This window comes from Gouania willdenowi, chromosome 11, assembly GCF_900634775.1.
Source record: "Gouania willdenowi chromosome 11, fGouWil2.1, whole genome shotgun sequence".
In the NCBI taxonomy this organism is placed as follows: Eukaryota; Metazoa; Chordata; class Actinopteri; order Blenniiformes; family Gobiesocidae; genus Gouania; species Gouania willdenowi.
Genome location: NC_041054.1, coordinates 16,464,323 through 16,484,859, shown reverse-complemented (window position 1 = coordinate 16,484,859; position 20,537 = coordinate 16,464,323). Strand labels below are relative to the sequence as shown.

The 20,537-nt window shown below is 37.9% G+C and overlaps 1 protein-coding gene across 1 annotated transcript in view; it reads right to left on the bottom strand.

The window, feature by feature from the left end:
* Positions 1–20,537, bottom strand: part of col8a2 (collagen, type VIII, alpha 2) — a 46,551-nt gene that overhangs the window by 877 nt on the left and 25,137 nt on the right. The window contains exons 2-3 of the mRNA XM_028461671.1: positions 6,175–6,366; positions 1–4,672 (exon numbers count right to left, since the gene is read on the bottom strand). The exon at positions 1–4,672 is cut by the window's left edge and continues 877 nt beyond it. Coding sequence (XP_028317472.1) covers positions 2,772–4,672; positions 6,175–6,325 — 2,052 coding nt within the window. The 5' untranslated portion in view covers positions 6,326–6,366 and the 3' untranslated portion in view covers positions 1–2,771. The remainder of the gene's footprint in view (positions 4,673–6,174; positions 6,367–20,537) is intronic.

The following is a 20,537-nucleotide window of genomic DNA, read 5'->3' as shown; positions in this document are numbered from 1 at the left end:
AAGGAGCGATACATTTCTGGTAAATTGCCATGAGAACTTAAGCTCGGGTGTATTCATTTGGGAATAATCAAAAATATAAACTTTTCATGGAAATTGAAATTCACCGGAAATTGGAAGTCGTTTTCAATTACTGATGCTTATATTTTAGATGCATCTAGAATATATTTTCCCTTTAATTTAGTAAATTTCCTGTTTTTCTTTTTTTCTGTTAATTCCCATAATTCTTTCAAAATCAGTGGAATTTTGAAACCCTTGTAAAAAACCGTATCATTTTTAAATGTTTATTTTGCATGGATGCTAATATTCATGCCTTATTTAAAAATACACCCAATTCCCTTATAATTGCAATTAAAAAGATTCCAATGAAAAGTTTATATTTTTAAATATTCCCCAAATTCCTGATCTTATGTTCCCTTGGAAATTTACCGGAATTTTTCCTTCCCTTTGCAACCCTAATACCTAAAATACACATGTTTTGGAAACAAATGTTACTGTAAGCTACTTGTTTAAAAGTGCAACCCCTAAATTATTGTCGAAAGAACTGCCTGCATATGGATTTGTTAACTGCAACCTTCTATCACACAGAAAGCTGTGTACGTAAAAACCTATAGCTACAGTAGCGGTTTTGGGAAAAAAGGTGGCTAAACTGTCCCTCCTGCACAGCAACAGTCCTCTTCTTAGTATAATGACGCTATTTTCAGTGTAACACACATTGGGGTGGCACAAGTTGGGGTCCTACTTAAATTGAGATATTGTATATGAGCACCACGTCTATTTTTTTTATGACAATAGTTTTATTCTATGTCCAAAACTAGCAAAGATGGACTATGTACTGTTGCTTTTTATTTATTTTGAGAATTCTCGCATGCAGTCATACCTCCCAAAGGACTATAGTGCACGCTCATAGGCTCAGTGTTAACTCATAATGCAAGCTTTTATCCCAGCCGCCCTATTAAATTCACCCTGTTCATTCCCTTAGCCAAGACATCATAAAAAAACCCTATTGGTCACTTTATTATACTCAGCAATTTTAACAGATTTGTACGCTTTGCTCAAACTGTGTAATTCCATTCAAGTTTATTATCTTTACTGAAGTGTTCATGACCTGAACGCTAAGGGGACAGTGTGACACTTCAACAGACACGCACCTATATTGACACAGTGACAGACAAAAAGAAGTTACGCCATAAAAGCAGAGGAGGGAATATTTAATGTTTCATCCAGCGGAAACATATAGGTGCATGCGTCTCACCTCTGACCTGCCACCTTTCCTGGAAATCTTGTGGGGGTTTGTTAAATGTTACACAAGTTGTGTTTCACAACCTCCGGGCCTCAGTCAGTCCCTTTACTTATTCCAGGAGAAAATGCATAACAGTTTTCACCTCCAGCTGAATGCATTACAACAATGTCTGAAATATCCTTAAGTTTTTAATCAGTTTTTTTTTAACCCAACATTAATTTTGTTGTGTATTTTGTCAATCCGGTAATGGAAATCAACAAAAGAAAGAACTACATTATGTTAAAAATCGCCCTCATTGTCTCAACAATCAAAGATCACATTAAAATTGCTACTGAAGGAAAATGTAAGTTTACTTTTGGCTCCTTGCTTGAAATGTTTTAAGCACCCTCACAGATGTAATACACACTTACAGAGACCAGCGTGGCTATAGTCGACTCGACAATTATTAAAACAATGCTGTAATATGAACGTGGAATGTGTTTGGGAACTGTCTACTTGGAGTTCTATATGTAAACATTGGCCACAAGGCCAAGAAGAAAGGAGTAGGTTGCAGGAGTGATACGATTCTACAACTACATTATCCAGGCTTCCCATGCCTTTCATTTGCAAGAAAAATGTGTTTGTTTTTCTTTTTCTGAAAGTGCAGTTTGTCAGTCTCCTAAAGCTATTTCCATTGGCCAATTGTACTGTATTTAATCCTAAACTGTGATGTTATAGTTCTTCTTGGGTTGTAATATTTAGATTGCATTATCTACATACAGTTAACTGTAAGAACACAAATCCTCGTATGAAGTTGGTGGCTATCAAATTCAAAAAAAACAACACAAAAAGCACCAAAAGGGTATGTCTATACCTACAAATCATCATATTATATATCTCACACAAAGCATAGATATGTATAACCATTAACAAGCTCTGTTATTGCATAACAACCAAGGGTGGAACCAAAAAGGTCAGGCTAGTTATTGTCTATTGGTTATTTTCTTTGTAATACAGTTGTTGTCAGTTTCAGTTATATGTCACAAAAGACCGGTGTAACTGCTTTCATGTGACAAAACCAGCCCTAGGGCTTGTTGATGCCATCCTCATGTCAGAACATGTGGAAAGAAAGCTCAGTCCCACTGTAAGGTCGGTTACTAGCTCGTCACAAAGTAAGGCACTGAATAGGAACAACAGCAAAGACAAGGACCAAATACCAGCAATAAAATTAAGACAATATAATAATTAAAACATTATATGCAAAACAAAAAAACAGAACAAAGCAGAAAACTGGCATACAACACAAACCAAAACACGCATTTGAAGAACACATGTAAAAAATAGAACACATTGCAAAAATCCTTCCCCTGTCTTCTTCAACTCTTCCTGTATTTCATTCACAAACTTTGTTTTCTTTCACGGTTGGTGAGTTTTACAGAAATAAAGTTGGATTCATGTTGATTGGATTCGTGTTGATTTTAGAGCTACAGGTATATGTTTCGGGTCGCTCTGAGGTGCCAAAAAGATCACTTTTTTTGAAAAGACGACAGGGTTATGTCGGACAGATGAGGAAACCTGAGAAGGAGGAATGGATATACTCGGTAGAATAGAGACCATTCGCCTGATCCGAGGGCATCTGGACCCACACCTGGTCACCTTCCTTAAGCTCAAGGACAGCACTTCCTGATGCCTGGTCCATGTAGCCTTTTTTGTATTCATCATAGGTGTAGGTGGCTGGTACATTGTTCTTGTACAGGGCCACCCACAAGCTAGTTCCCTTTACATGCACGTGATAAGCAAAGTAGTAGACACCGGATATTGGAGCAGTAAAAATGCCAGTGGAAGTGCTGTAGGCATTTTGACCATTGTAGAGGGTCCGGTCAAATTTGATTGGCATTCCAGATGGTGGGAAGGGTGTGGTAAGAATGGCTGTGAAGGCTGGTGCCACAGAAGCTGAGAGTGGAACTTGAGTGTATGCAGGCCCTTTTCCATTTGGCACTTCACCACCTTCCAACTGTGAATCTGTTGGCCCAGCAACAACTGTTTGGCCATTCCCTGCGGGGCCAGGGGGTCCTGGAGGCCCTGGAGGGCCAGGCACACCATTAAGTCCAGCTGGGCCGGATTTTCCAGGAGGTCCCTGAGGACCTATAGCTCCCTTCTCGCCAAATTTGCCAAGCCCTGGAGGGCCTGGAAGTCCAGCATCCCCCTTTGGGCCTGGGATACCCTGTGGTCCCATAGGTCCCATGGGCCCTTGAAGACCAGGAATGCCTGATTGGCCCCGGGGTCCTGGAACCCCCATAAACCCAGACTCTCCTTTAAGCCCTGTGTTACCTGTCAACCCTGGATTCCCTGGTAGGCCAATGTGTCCCGCCTCACCTTTCTGTCCTGGTTTTCCAATGGGACCAACTGATCCAGGTAGGCCTTTATCTCCAGGAATACCAGCTTTTCCAGGCGGTCCACTGAAACCTTGGTCCCCCCTTAAGCCAGGCAGTCCTGGAGGACCTTGGGGTCCTAGTTCTCCTTTTATTCCAGGCATTCCATGTTTTCCTGGAAGTCCCATTGGACCTTGAAGCCCTGGTGGTCCTGGCTGTCCATTAAGACCTGCCTCTCCTATTGGGCCTACCGGTCCTTGGTCTCCTTTGCCTCCTTGAAGTCCAGGAAATCCACCATGACCCTTTTCCCCCTTTGGCCCACTCAGGCCAGGTTTTCCATAGCCAGGAGTTCCTGGAATCCCAGGATTGCCTCTTAGCCCGGGCTCACCTTTTGGACCAAGTAGTCCTGGTGCTCCTGGATGTCCATCAAGACCAGGCTTTCCCACACCAATTGGCCCTGGCAGACCTTGCAGACCAGGTACACCTTCCTCTCCTGGTTCTCCTCGATCTCCAGGAAGTCCTTGATCCCCTTTCATACCGGGAAGCCCTGGCAAACCTTTTAATCCTGGTTTGCCAAAACCTGGAAGTCCTTGTGCTCCTGTACTACCCTTAAGTCCAGGTGGACCCCTTATGCCAGTAGGGCCTGGTTTTCCATTTCCATTCTCCCCCTTAAGTCCTCGCTCTCCAGGAGGGCCAAAACTACCCTTTGTTCCTGGCTCTCCACGAGCTCCTGGGGGGCCTCTGACTCCTGGGAGTCCAGGTTTTCCATTTAGAGAAAGCCCAGCCGGGCCAGGGAGGCCAGGTTGCCCAGGAAGCCCACGCGGACCTGGTTCCCCACGAGGACCAACCTCGCCATTAAGTCCTGGCATACCCTTCGCCCCAGGCTTTCCTTGAAGACCTGGAAGTCCAGGTTTGCCAATACCTGGGAAGCCAGTAGGCCCTTGAGGGCCTGGCTGGCCATCAAGACCTGGCTTTCCTAGTCCGGGTTTTCCTGCCAGTCCTGGTGGCCCAGGGGGTCCTCGTAACCCAGGTTTCCCTTGAGGACCTGGAATCCCCTTGATTTCCATCATAGGAGGCATATCTAGAAAGGAAAATGTAATGTTATTTGTATCTTATTCTCACATTTTCAATAGGCATTACATTTTAATGTATATGGTAATATTACATATAACATTGTACAAAACATAAATATCATTATTTGTTTATCAACACTGATAAGTAAAACTAAAAACTTGCATTGTGGCATTAATCAACTTTTTTTTTTTATTTAGCTGCATAAATAATATCTATACAAAGGTAGCATGTGTATGTGTAATGGGAAAATGCAAAAAGGAAGAATAAAAAATAATCTAGATTTTAAATACTAAAAGACAGATGACATTGGATGGTTAACGTTCAAGACTAAATAAAAGGCTGTGCTTTGCTCCAATGGTGGTAAGTAAAAGTTTCCTCTTTGGGTCAGAGGCTGGGTGTGATAGTCTTTAACTCCCTCTGATGGTGGGGGTTTGACATGTAGCTGTTTTCATTGGGTACTAAATCAGTGTTTATTTTATGTTCTTGAAGAGTCCTCTTTTACATGTATTCTTTCTTCAAACCCTCAGGATAGAGTAGGAATTGGTAATATCTCCAAAAGCAAACTTAAAGCCTTAGTATAATTAATTAATTAATTTCACAATACAATGAACTTCATTTAAAATTTTACCCCACTTTTTTAGTTTACTGCAGCCTTATTTTTTTTCTTGGTTCACTACATTAAGTTTTACTTGTATTTATAGTCATACTTTTTTACTGCTTTCTTTCCCCTTATTGATAATTTCGAATTTTAGTAGTATTAGGATTTAAAGATTTGTAATTCTTATTAAATGAAAAAGTCATCAAATTGTGTTAAAATAGTATGTTTCTTTTCTAGGTAATTGATCTAGTAAAATAATAATAATAATAATAATAATAATAATAATAATAATAATAATAATAATAATAATAAAAATAAAAATAATAATAATAATAATAATGATAATAATGATAATAATGATAATAAAAATAATAATAATAATAATAATAATAATAATAATAATAATAATAATAATAATAATAATAATAATAATAATGGTTATATTATTATTATTATTATTATTATTATTATTATTATTATTATTATTATTATTTTGGGAATTGAAAAATATTTAATTGATTGAATTATTCTAATAAAATTACCATACTGGCAATAATATGCAGTAAACACAATAAACCACCATGTGGCAGTAAAATCATTCCAACGAAAGTAAACACTAGGCATTAGATTCACTTGTCATTGGATAAAGCGGGAGTTCTGTCTCGCCTTTAGTTATGTTATTGATCAGAATAGGCATTTTTGAAGCAGAGCACACTGTCACTTTTTTTTAAAGTTCCACTTAAGGACAGCAGAGAAGCATCAATGAGTGTTTCGAGGCCAAAATCCCTGTAAGGATAGAATAAAGCTAGAAGAAGACGGTGTTCAAAAGTTTTAACTCGATCATCATTGAATAGAAATGTAGTCTTAATCTGAATTGACAAATTGGTCAAAACACTTGAGGGATTACTCACCCACATAATGTCCTTTGCCCTCTCTGAATGGGGGTCCAATTGGCCCTTTCATCATGGGCTGCATGTACTTCATTTGGGGCATGGGGGGGTAGCCTCCTGCATAAGCATTCCCTCCAAGCATCAGTAGCACACAGACTTGAACCAGCAGCATGGTCAGCAGCGTTGCAAACTTCAGGCGTTAAATGTAAGGAACTGAGGGAACAGAAAAAAATAAAATAATGGTTTTTGTCACAGTCTTGTCGATTAGTACAAACTCATTGATGAGTTCACCTGGATGAAACGGAAGTTGTTCAGAATAGGCGGGTTGTTTTAATAAAAAAATAAAAAAAAAGTGAAAATAAAACTAAAAAAAGTTGCTTGCATCTTAATATCATTTGCTAAAATTGATAGAATGTGTTAAAGTTGTACAGGATTATAAGATGTACATTTGTGCATGTTTTTTTTACATTTTATTTTGTTTGTTTTTTTTTTTTACAACAGCATTAATTCCATTTTTTAAATATGTGTTATTGTATCAAAATTTAGATCATTTTTTTAACTTTAAAACATGTGTGGCAGAATAGTGATTATTTTGGAGCATTAAATGTTGAATGCTCAATCGTAAAATTGACTTTCAAATCTCATTTTCTTTCAACTTCTAGTGCATCTAGTTTCATTTTTTGCATAAATTCTTGAAATTTTAGGAAATTCTATTTAAATACATTTTTCAGGTCCCGTTGGATGTAAATGGTACACATTGTTGCCAGTACTGGAATCTGGCAAGAATGATTGGATTGGTTGAACTGCAGTAATTATTATCATTACCCAACTTAGAATTCTGACAGTCCAAAATCTTGCAATTCAATGACTCCCCCCCCCCGCCCCCCATTTTTTGAATCCACTGTTTGTGTTTCACATCATTGTAGAGTAGCAAACAGCAGAACATTCAGCACAGACACAGTATATGATTGAATAGCCATGCTCTGTATCAAAAATATATAGTTTTACTGACTAACTTTTACAGCTTTTCCATCTGGCATGCAACTGAGTTATTGTGATAAAAATACATGAATGGTTCATTTCTATCTGCCAAAGATCATCATAAAAAAGTAACACACAAGGTACAGCATATTGTGTCTAGTAAAAAAAAAAAAACCCTAACATATTTCATTTATAATTCCAATAAAATCTTGTTCATTCACCTTATTTTGTAAGATATTTACGAGGCACATGTGGTTGGATGAACGTGAGTTGACCTTTTCCAATTTTAAAACCGCATCGTATTACAGCACAGAACTCAGTGAGTTGGCAGCAGTAATGTGGGAGCAGACTTTAAAAAAGGTGTGCTCATTGTCACCATATGTGCTGCGCTTTGGTTCTGTTTTACAATCTAGTGATTGTCACTGTCTGTGAATGTTCTCTAACCACAGAGCTAGATAATCAAATTCTTTAGTTAAAGCTGTTTATTTTAGTAGCCTTTAGTTGGATTTTACAATTAGTGGTGTTTGTGGTCTTTGTGGTTGTTTATGTCCGTGTAGGGTTTCTGAGTCTGCACGTAAGAATCTAAGATTTCATCATATCAAAGAAAAGTCTGTAAGAAATGGAGAAAGAAAAATAAAGAACTAATGAAGGGGAAAGGCTGGGGAAAGGAGAACAGTGATGGTGGAACGTTGTTTGGCCGACTTTTTGGCTAGCTGGCGGGGTCGCTTGTCTGGTGTGGGGGTGGACCCACAATTCTGCAAAAGTCACAGCTGATAAAGAACCAGCAAATCAACATAGAAGCTGTGCACAAACGGGGATCTGTCGCGAACGGACAATTCACAGACCTCCGCATTTTGTCAGATGTTTTCATTCAAAAATTCACCAGACAATGTTTTTTTATTTTTTTAATTATTTTCCCGACTGGCATGCTCCCACTAACCACTACTGGGCCAGAACTCCTGCATGCTCCATCAAATGAGAACACCCACATAACACAACACATAGTCCTGGTATGCATGAGGAGCCAGTACCTCTGGAACCTGGTTACTCAGGGCATTGCTAAAGCTCTCTATTTCTGTTAAAACTTTAGTAGAATCTAATAAAAGGGCAGCGTGTTGAAAGTCAGCCATTACAAAACCCTGGAAGGGAGAAACTAGTTGAAGCTAACACATAGCCGTACTACCTCATTAAACATGTCAGCACCCCATATAAAAGACGAAGACTTTTAAATGGAAAAAGGAAACAGATGAACCTGAAATGATCTGAACAGATATTACAGATAAACCGCCAAAACAAGCAAGCGGAAAACAAAACAGTAACATTGTACGAACTACTGGTTTTCCCTCTGTTGAAGGATTAAAGGCATTACTTTGACACGTTTTTCACATCCATCAAACTCTACTAACTGAGTGTGAAGTAGCGTACATCCCAGACAGGTTTGACTCTTAAGGCAAATATAGAGATTGAAAATGACAGCTAAAACAAGACTCATACTAAACAAAACCTACACACTTACATTTTTTGGACAGTGGGAAAAAAGAACAACTGTTAACTAGAATATTTGCATTTCCTGAAGATTATGCAAGTGAGGATGCAGGTGCTGGCCCGCATCACACTGCATTAGCATAGCAATAGCAATAGTTAACATTAGCATACATTTGCATTAGCATTAGTAATAGTTAGCATTAGTACTAGCTAACAGTAGCTTGCTTGCATTAGCATTAGTATTAGCTAACATTAGCCTAGTGTTAGCATTAGCCTAATAATAGTATTAACCTTGCATTAGCATTAGCCTAGTGTTAGCATTAGCCTAGCAATGGCATTTGCCTCGCAATGGCATTAGCCTAGCAATGGCATTAGTCTAGCAATGGCATTTGCCTAGCAATGGCATTAGCCTAGCATTATTAGAACATTAGCTTTAACCTAGCATTACCATTAACCTAGCATTAACATTTGCCTAGCAATAGCATTTGCCAAGCAATGGCATTAGCCTAGCATTATTAGAACATTAGCTTTAACCTAGCATTACCATACACCTAGCATTAACATTTGCCTAGCAATAGCATTAGCCTATCAGAAGCATTAGCCTAGCATTAACAGTAACCTAGCATTAGATAAGCATTAACCTAACAATTGCTGAGCATTGGCAATAAGGTTGAAAAAAGTGAAATGGGTTGAAAAAAGTTGGAAAAAAGCTGACATTTCCAATCAAGAAAAGAAAATATAAGTAAAATTAATTAAATTAATAAATCTTGGGAACGTTCTGAATATTTTGATAGCTTAATTCTCAAAATCTGACAAACGGTGTAGGAAGAAAAAATGGACAACAATAGTGACGATGCCTCATCTCCTCACTAATGAGCTATGGGTTCCAACCATAGGCTATAAAAACAATGGACGGGACAAGCTCCCCGGTGGAGTGAATCTTTTATTTTTAGAGCTCCCCCTGCTGACTGGCTGCAGTATAGGTCATAAACCCCGCCTCCTCAATGATAACAGATAGGATGTGGGTCAAACTGTTAAGTTAAAATTCTGCAGAAATCTCGCTATATGACGACAGAGCTCCTGAAGAGGAAATAGCTATATGACATGGACTAAACCCTCATCTATATGTTTTGTGACAATATCACATTATTCGACAATATTTTTTGCTGTAAAACAGGTGGCTGAATGTCTATGTAGCTAAATGAGACGGACATGCATTGCGCAATCTTGCATGATTTTGGTGCTTTTCTACAGCGTAGAAATATCAAATAAATAAAGTTAATTTTGTACGTATTTCCTTGCATAGAAATATCAGTAGCATCTGCTAAAATGTTCTTGTTATGTATTTATTGATTGATAAAGTTAATAAATCACACTAGATACCGTGTGCATGGTGTGGAGCTTTACTTTTTTTTTTTTTAATTCAATTCAATTAAACTTTTGATTTCACTGTTTTGCATTGCTTTTGCACCATTGTTGTTGTTGTTCCCTCAGGACATTTGTACTATACCTGTAGGTGGTATATTGTATTATAGTGTATTATTCAAAATTTAAAAATAGATTGTATTTGTTTTCAATGGTTTGTTGTGTTGCAGAATTGCATTGCTTTAAAAAATGTTTAAAAAAATTATATATATATTTGGGGGGGGGGGTGGCAAAGTCCACTCTTGCCGAATGATCAAAAGGCGGCCCTGCTTGATATTGTTAAAAGTTTAATGCCAACAGGTTAATGACAACCACAGACCTCGCTGTCAAAAGTGCTGATTCTCCTCCTTTTTCCAAACCGTAACCACAGCTGTAACCATAACCTTTCCTACCTCAGACCACCACACATCCTTATTAATCAACAGGCCTCCAACAAGAGCGGTTTTCCTCATCTCAACCGAAATCTGCCAGCAAATGTGGGAAACCCAAGCAGCAAGTAAGAAGAAAGGCAATCTCTTAGCTTTCAGTTTATACATTTGTGGCTCGTTATTCAATCTGTTGTCTAGACTGGGATGAAATAACTGATTTTACAGATTCTCAGCAAGAAAACATGCACCTGTAGATGTCGAGAAAACTCTGTAAACAGACACAAACAGAGCGAAAGAGCTACTATGGTAACGACATTTCATTGACTTCCAACCCTGAGTTATGTATGCATAAGTGAATAAGGGAAAGTGAGCCTGCTCTCTCTTCATATCCAGCAGTTTGTGAGCGTGCATGTGAGTCGGTGAGGAAATCGACCATGCTGAATGAGGTAAATCGCCCGAGTGGCACTTTGAGACGTCAGCTCTGAGAGTCATGCAAACAAGCACACCCAAAAATCATCACAGCTGCTCACACAATGCACGAGTTGTGAGCACACAAGGAGATATTGACGAGTTCAGCCTCCAGTGGTGAAGGGTTTGTTATGTGGCCTCTTGGGAAATGTATGCCCCATCACAATAAAAGCATCACTAATTTTTAATTAGAGTTTCCACTGAATCACAAGTTATACAAGAAGTCATATTTTCCAAAGAGAATGTTTGTATTCAGATTGACAGTGAATATATGTGAGCAACAACATGGGGCAACTTTTATCAGCCACAAAAATGTCTACATCTGATCCAACATGCATGTCAGCATTTACATAATGACTCATCTTAACCCTCCTATTATCCTTAAATATTACTAACACTTTTTTACTCCAGGGAGATTTGGCTCCTTGTAGCTGCCATCAAAAGATAATAAATTACACGTTAACATTTTAGATAGATGTAAAAAAAAAAAAAAGAGTAATAATTCAGCTAATGCATGTCGATGTAATTCATTTATTAGGTTAAAGTTAGAGAGAGACACAAGGGGAGAACTTTTTTTTTTGTTCCGCTTTATTGCATTGCTGGGGGTAATAAATAGCTGTAGCACTCCAGAGCAGCACAACCCGAAGTGTCTGAGAGAAGCTGATTAAAGGACTTTTTATTTTTTTATTTAAGTAGGGACAGTACATATCATTGAACATTCAAAAAAATGTAAATATGTCAAGGCGAGACACAAAACAATACACAAAAGGATTACATACAGGACAAGGAACATAGAGATCATAAAATACAGTAACTTTTCATTTAAATGGAACACTGGGATCAGAACAACTACACTATCAAGGGAATAGACAGGATGCTGTGGGGCAAAGAAAAGGACAGGGAAAAGAAAAGCAGTTCACTTTCACATACTCAGAGTTGGTCAGTGCGTACAATAAATATTCATTATTGAGTTTCATTATCTTCTAAAAAATAAAACAAGTTATTTAAAGTGCCACTGTACATTGCAAATAGCCCTGAGTTGCCTTTAAAATAAATAAAAAAAATAAATAAAGTATATATATTTAAAGTGCTATAGTGCATTGCACATAGCCCTAAGGTATTTAAAGTTGTTATCTAAGATGACTTCAGCTTTATTCCCTTGGAGTTGATGGGGCCAATGAGGTATTTTAATTGTGAAATGTGTAATGTGTGTCTTTTTGTGATTTAATTGAAGTTTTGTATTTTATCTTCATAGTTCTGACGACATGGACTTTGACATGTAAAAGACATACTAAGGGTTCATAGAGGTTGTCATTTAGTGTTTTTGGAGTCATTTTTGTTATCATTTGTCATAATGTTCTATTATTTTGTGTATTTTTATAGTCCTCTTATGTGTTTTTGGAGTAATTGTATTATGTATTTTTTTTTTTTTTAGATGTTTGACTGCAAAATTTTATGTAGTTTTGTCATTTTGTGTATTTGTGGCCCCTGGGCTGCCAGTTGTCCATGTCTTGCGTACACTGACTGACTGACATAAGCTTTCAGGAAACCACTCACATCCAGACACCATCCATCTTTCTGTCGGTGAGCAGTAATCAGGGTGACGTACGAATGGTTCATGGTGATACATGGGGTGCTCTACACCTGCAGTGCAACCCTGAACGTTTCTGTTTAAACAATCATACATGGAGTTCTGTTTGCATTTATGTGTGTCCTGTGTATGGAGAAGCCTCATAATATATGAATGGGAGGGTGGGAAAGAAAAGAAGAAAAAAAGCTTCATCTCTTCATAGAAACAGAGGAAGCAGGGGTGTTTTTCCAGAGTCCCAGATGACTGACGTGGGTGAGAAACTGAGCCAGATGTGCTCAGGGAGGACAGACTTCATGTTGAAGGGACAAGTAAAAAATGAAATGGAGAGCGTAGGTTAAGTGTTGGAGGGAGAAACGAGGGAGAAGGTCAGACGGAGGGTTCTCATTCCTTGATGACTTCATTCAGAGGAACATGTTTAACGTCCCTGGGTAGTTATCTAAGTGCAGAAGCAGACGGGCTAATCATAAATCGTGAGTGATGCATTGTTCACATAAAAAGACATCAGCGTGTGGAAGTGTGCATCTGTGTGCACACGTGGACAGAAGCCGGAGCACAGAATGAGGCCAATTTGTCAGAGAATTATCAAATATAATGTCTCCGTTTTAGCAGGGCTCTTATACATCAAGTGATTTATTATTATTAATAATACATTAACCAAGATGACCTCCTCTGCCAACTCATGCTCTGACACATCATTCGTCTGAGGCACATTTATTTTTGTTCTACTCTACCTTTATTTCGTCTGTGTTTTTAAACACACAGGTACAAGGTAGTGTGGAATAATATTTAGTAATTAAATCATAACTGGTATGTTTTGCTCTATCCCTTTTACATTCCTCATGGCTTTTGTTGTCATTTACAGTCTGCTCTAAGCTGCCCCCCAGTGGACATATTGTGGAACATCCATGCATGTGTATATAAATATAATGGTGTTGGATGGTTCAGCAGACAAAATTACTCACTAAATAAATAAATTAAATTAAATGTATTTGATAAGTAAATGTCAGTGAGTGTGACTTACTGACAGCTTCCCTCTGTAAACGACACAGATCTTTATAATACTAAAACTCTATTATTAACAGATAAACAGGAATCAGAGGCTCATGTAATTATTATTAGGACATTCTGTAAAACTAAAAGGTTTGTATGTTAGAGGGCACCGTGGAGATGACCTCACCTCAGGTGGAAAACTTCCATAACATAACTTTAGTAAATCAGAAAAGATCGCCATGTCCTTTTCTGCCTGCCAGCTCTTTATTTATTTATTTTTTTGAGCACACTAAGCTTTTCTCTCCATTTTTTTTTTTTTCCTGTCTAAAGCCTCCAGCGTTTTTGTGCCATTCTGTGTGCTGGTGTGAATACTTTAATTGTTTGCTGCCAAGATCACAACAGAGCGAGGCCATTGGTTTCCTGCTGTTTATTCAACAGAAAAGGAAAGAATTAGGGAAACAAATAAAGGAGTTTAAATGGGATGTTGAAAAGGGTTTTATGATATGATGGGACATTTTTGAACAAAACTGTGGCCCTTCCTGAGAAGTTAAAAGAGAAAATCCATCCGTCTTTTAAAGCAAAGCACCATGTGTTCAACCCACAATGTTGCAACTTGAAAAATAAATCAAAACAGCGTGACAACATAGGAAACTATAGATTATGAATAGAGCAGCAGTCAAGAGCCTCCTTGCATTGCCGCAAATTACACATTGGCTTCTGTAAGACTACCTTCTAGTGGTGACAAAGAAACAATTTAATTTATTTCATTTCATTTATTTATTTAAACTAGTGCAGTGCCTGTATGAAGTATGTATTGCTATAGAAAAGTGGGCTGATGACATCATCACCGTAGAGGTTGGACTGATTACATCTTCACTGCAGCGACGTGCCGTGAGCACTAGGGTAGGGTAGGCAGGGCGTTGCAAATCGAGACCACCAATGTCAACACCAATGATAATTTAATTAGTTTCTGCTGGCAAGTGTTCATTCAATTCAATTTACAACAAAGTCATCTCACAGCACTTATCAAAATATAAAATTCATAATAATAAAGAAAAAACCCAACAAGATCCACATAAACAAGCATTTGGCCATCTAACAAAATCGAGATCGTAAAACAGAATTAAAGAAACATAAACAATTATTTAATATAGCCTCCATACTCTCCCAACAAGATATATCTCATGACACGGTAGCATATCCGTTGTTTGTGTTGGAAACACAGAAACACGGCGAAAATGACGACAACAACAACTCAGAACAGCCTCAGTGCCGTACTATTAAATAGCAATGTTTAGTCATTTGGGCTATGAAAAGCGCAAAATGCTGACACTTTCAAACTTATGGGTACTGTGGGCTATCAGAAATGTAAAAATAAATAATTTATAATTATATTATAATTTAAACAAATATAAAACAAATATCAATTTACCCTTGGGTAGGCACTGCCTACCTTGCATACCCTGAATGCACGTCACTGCTTCACTGTCATTAGTTATGAAATAATTTGTTAACGGTATCATTGCAGTCCAAACAAATTCGACGTTGCACCCCCTTGAACCAAGCAGCAGCCATGTTGAAAGTCTCACCTCAGTCTGATCCTGATCCGCAGAGATATTTGAGCACACACACACACACACACACACACACACACACACACACACACACACACACACACACACACTTTTATAGAGATAGGGACAGTACATATTAATGAACATATAACATATGTAAATATGTCAGATTATAGCCATAGGCTGAATTCTGTTGTCCCTAGAAAGGCTGAAAAAGCAGAAATATGGTGAGAACTTCATTGCCACCTAGTTGTGTGGAAGTAGATTTTCAGCTCAAAGTTCTTATTAAAGTAGCAGTGAGTTGTATTTGTCAGTTTCAGTCTTTTAGTGATCTAAATTAAATTGAAATTTTAAGTCTGTTACGGCTATAATTGACTAAAAAATAAAGCATAAGACTCTATGCATTTTTTTAAAATACCATAAAACAACCTGATGTGGTATGGTATTAATATTTGTAAATACACACAGATTTGATGTGATCATGTGTTTAAGACCACATGAGCACATGAGTTCTGATTGAATTTTGTCCCATGTGATGAAATCATAATAAATAATACTTTTACATAATATATTTTTGAATATAGTTTTCCTCCACGTGTTTTTTTTTTTTTCACTAGTTATCGTCTCGTTATTAAAACTAGACTTAAACACAAATATGTACAGTAGTTGACAAAAATTATTATGGAAATTTTGAGTGGGAGTGAATGACTTAATAAAAATAAAACTAGTTTAAAGAGCATTTAAGATGACTTTTTCATGCCAACTTACACTTTTATGACTTGGCGTGTTTTTTTAATCACATTTGAGTAAGAATAGTTTTTTTTCGTTTGTTTTTTTTTGTATTATATATGCTTAATTTGGCTAAGCCAAAGCTTTTGGTTATAATATCTGGCCCAAATGTAATTAAATATATAGTCATGCAGTATGTAATGCTTTAAAGGTATATAAGATTACAGTATCCATGATATCACAGAGGAACATTCCTCAAGGCCTTACAGAAGCTTGACTTCGTGGTGTAAAAGTAATTGATATGAATGATGACAGTCATAGAAGGTATTGTTGCAAATTGAAAGCCACATTTATCTGCTTGAAAATACATTGCTATATCTAAATCCAAACTATTATTATTGATATTGAAAGTGCTGGTATTTAGTATGACCAAAGCACCATTGTTTATTGCTCTGTGTTTTGTTTTTTGAAAGTCTCCATATATTTTCCTTTTCTTGCTGTTCCAATAAGCGATCATGGAGGGATAAGAACAGCCTTTAACTATCTCGATGAAATGTGCTCCGAAAATTTTTGTGACGCTGTTTGTTGGAAACACGCTGTGCAACAAATCACAAAAAAGAAGTGCGTACTTCTGGAGCTCCAACACCTACAGTGCAGTTCTTTCCAAATAAGGACATGTGTCTTATGTCGCCTTATCCTTGTTCTCCTCACTGTGAATCTGTTATATTCTTTTCAATTTTTTTACACGTACAAAGGGAATTAATTAGACTTTAGAGTATTTGAGTATTTTAGAACTTTTGAAGACAAACGTTTTTACACAAATCACAGCTACAGTAATTCATCAGCTCACTGACTGTGATCACTTTTCATCCTGATAGCTCATGACACTGTTATAAGTTTTTAAAATTGTAATATTATAGTACATAATATACATGACCGATTGCCTTTCTAATTGTAAAGCACATAGTTCAGTTTCTCTCCCGGGGATGTAAAAGAAATACTATCCGTAAGGGTTTATGAATCCTAATAGGGCCACATGCATGTGAGTACTGCAGCTAACCTCAGTGTGGACGATCCCTGCCAAAAGTTTAGTATAAAGTCAGTTGCTCAGACAGACTTGTATTTGCAGGATCAAGGTTTGGCAACGAAGTCGGTATAGCTTTAATGTCCTGGGCTGCTTTTGGTCTGCGTTATGTCTCCCATCCGTGTGCCAGCTCTCAAAGTAGCTGTTTCCTCCTTCCCTTTGTTGGGTGGGTGGTTTGTGCGTCTACCAGAGTGAAGCCTGGTGAATGCACAGCACACATAAGTTAAAAAAAAAAAAAAACTCAAAAACGTACAAAAATGGGCCTAAGAAGAGAGCTTCTAACAAGCCTTTGCAGGAATGATTGATAATATTTCTATTAGTTTTTCTACAAAATGACTTAAGACATATTTTCTTACCTAAAAATATTCATAATGGCAGATTATCCAAAGTCCGAGTGGGTTTTGGTGGAGTCTTTAAACTGATGTGTATTGGACACACATGGTGCTATTTAGGATTTAATGCTCAGAAGGTGAGGGACATTCTGGGGCCCAGAGAAAAAAAATGGGGAATCTGAACCAAAAACAATCACCACCATCAATTGTTCCATTCAGTTTTGGCTAGTTCTGTACCAAAAAATAAATAAAAAAAATCCCAAACTGCACATAACTGAGGATAACATTCAGGATGGAAAAGCCTAGAAAAATATTCTGTTAGGCTTCTTTTATCAAAGGATTCCACAGTTTGAAACTCCATGAAAGGACTGTGCTATAAGAGATCATGATGTTAAAAGCTCAAATACGATGAAGGTAGGAGACTAAAACTTAAGCCAGGAAGACAACGGCGAAAGATTAAAGCATTTATTAGCAGAAGTAAGCCTGAAGGAAAATATGGTGAAGATGATAAAAGTAAAAAGTCTCAGGGCTTGATCTGCCTCCTTACTTACTTCACATGCTTTCCCTGCCAATCATCTCACAAACCCTGCCTGCCAGTAGCAGCTACAGCTTCACACAGACAAATACATTCATCAGCTGGCAGTCTAACAGAGAAGGAGGAAAAGGGGGAAAGAGAGAGAGGGAGAAGGGAGATTACAATTTAATAAGAAGCAGGAAATCTTGGTTGAATCCCTCTTCAAGAACTTCAAAGTCCTCCATGCTGTGGGCTACTACTCAATAGCTGACTGAGCTCCAGCTGAATGGGCCTCAACTGCTCCGTCAGCAGGATAAACATCCAAAGAGTTGGTCATAGCAGAGGATTTTACTTTTGGTTACTTTGTTGAGTTTTTACTAATAACCATCATCATTTGGAATAATCACACGGTCCATAAACGTATTCCAAAATACATAAAAACTGTCATTAATTGAGAATACTCTCAAATTATCTCGCCTTTAATGATGAGATGCATTTAAAGACGTGTGCTCTAAATTATGCAATAAAAAGACACAAAGGCATCAAAGACAAGCAAAGTATGATGTCAGTAAAAAAGACAAACAATGGGATAAACAGATTTCAGCAAAAACACTGCTTTAAACATATTCCAAAAACAGATGAATAATCACAAAGCTGTCATTGGATAACTCAACATTTAGGTTTAGGCTACACAATGACTTAAAGCTGAAGCTGTTGCAAATGCAAGCTTGACACTCAAAGTGACCAGATTGATGAAAAGAAATCTAGAGACGTTTCAAGCTCAGAGATAAAAAAAATTAAAAATTAAAAAAAAGCTTAAGGAGCTCCCAGTCGAGGTAGGTTGATGCGAGAGTGGTAAGTCATGCGAGATGTTCTGAGAGTCACATGACACTCTGAAATTGAACATGGTGGGCCGCTGCTGAGATTAGTCAATCATTACTGTTTACTTGCTCATATTAACTCTTTCTGCTGTTAAATCGATGCTACCAAACGAGAGCCAACCACGTGCCATGAGTCAAAGTGAAGGACCTGGAAGAGTTAATCGACCGATATTACGTCCAGTGCGCGATGGAAGCCGGACCCCAAGCCGTGAGCACATCAGGTAAGTGACAAAACGCTGAATGACCATTTCATCTCCTGACACGTCGGATCTGGAGACTGGATCCCAAATATCCTGGAATCGATCAGTAAGAAGCTGGGAGTACTTGGCTTACTTAAGCAAGAGTTTAAGGAAATAAAGGCCGGCCTGAACTTTGCCTATCAACAGATAAAGGACTTACAGAAAGATAATCACAACGTCCATTCGGCTTTGTCAGCGGTGAAAGGCAGACAACACTGGTCATTGACAAACTCTACACAGACTCCAACAGTAGTAGCAGTCGATGATGAAAGAATTAAAGAAATGGTGCTTGGTTGGTTTAAAAAACATAGGCGTTTTCTTTGATACTGATCTATCCTTTAACTCTTATATTAAGCAAATCTCAAGGACAGCCTTCTTCCACCTCCGTAATATCTCTAAAATCAGGAATATCTTGGCCCAGAGTGATGCTGAATAGCAAACCATGAATTTGTTACATCGAGACTAGATTATTGTAACTCTTTACTGTCAGGATGTCCCAATAACTCACTAAAAAGTTTCTCCAGTATTGTCTTCCCTTCATTGGCTTCCTGTAAAATCTAGAATAGAGTTTAAAATCCTCCGGTTCGCCTACAAAACTCTACATGAACAAGCTCCTGTGTATCTTAGAGACCTGTTATTGCCCTATCGCCGGGCAGATCACTCCGTTCTTAGTTTGGTGGTCTTCTGGAAGTTCCTAAAGTGTCTAGAAGTAGAACAGGAGGCAGAGCATTCGGTTACCAGGCTCCTTGCCTTTAGAACCAGTTCCCAGTCTTTGCTAAAGCGTATATCGTGTAATAGCGTTAGCCTAACCACTAAGAACAAAGCCCTAAACCTAAAATCTAACCTAAAACCTAAAAACTAAGATTATATAGTTGAACACCAACACTATATTCAAACACAATCCATCTGCACATAGTTTTAATGGGCTGCAATGGCTGAACTCCAGTCAGACAGGGTTGAATTGAATTGAATTGAAAATAACAAGACCCCAAGGAGCCACTGTATCAAAATGATAGGGTCTAGGATCTTTGTCTAAAATCTTTTAGCAGCTTCTGAAGCTAATGTAACCCTCACTTTACGTGACTTTAAATGTTTAAATGTATTTGGCGCTTAGAATCCAGAAACAACGTCTCTTCTTCTTGCCCTCTTGGATGTTCAAAATCACATTTGCCAGTGTTGCCCCCACCTGGTCTCTCGTTCACACACGCAACTTTACAGTCATATTAACCAGACCACCAACATTCACTGGGAGCCCCGGTTTGACTGTGGTCCTCACTGAAACACACCCCACCCATTAGGATCAATGCAAGTCTTTATTAGTTGCTGGCCATGACTGTTGCCTGTGTAATATGACTCTTACACAGACCTCACAGATCCTGGCCTGTGTAAACATTGGACTCACTTTTTATGTGCGTGCACACACCAGTTTATGATTTGCTCTATATTGTTGTAAAAACTTCCAAAGTGTGTTGGTGCAAATGATCAAAATTCAAAACATAAGTGAGGAAACTATTATTAGTCGTTCCTCTTCTTGATGTTGCATTTATTTAAGTTTTATCTGCAGTTTTCCAGTCAAACCACACCTGTGTAGTCATAATCAGCCTGTTTTCTGAGGAAAAAGGCCATAAAGAAGGATGTCCCCATGAAATATGTGTTCATCAGGCCCAGGCAGGGCAAATAATGGTCATAAAAGCCAGCAGAGAGCAGCACAGTTCAGGCCAGT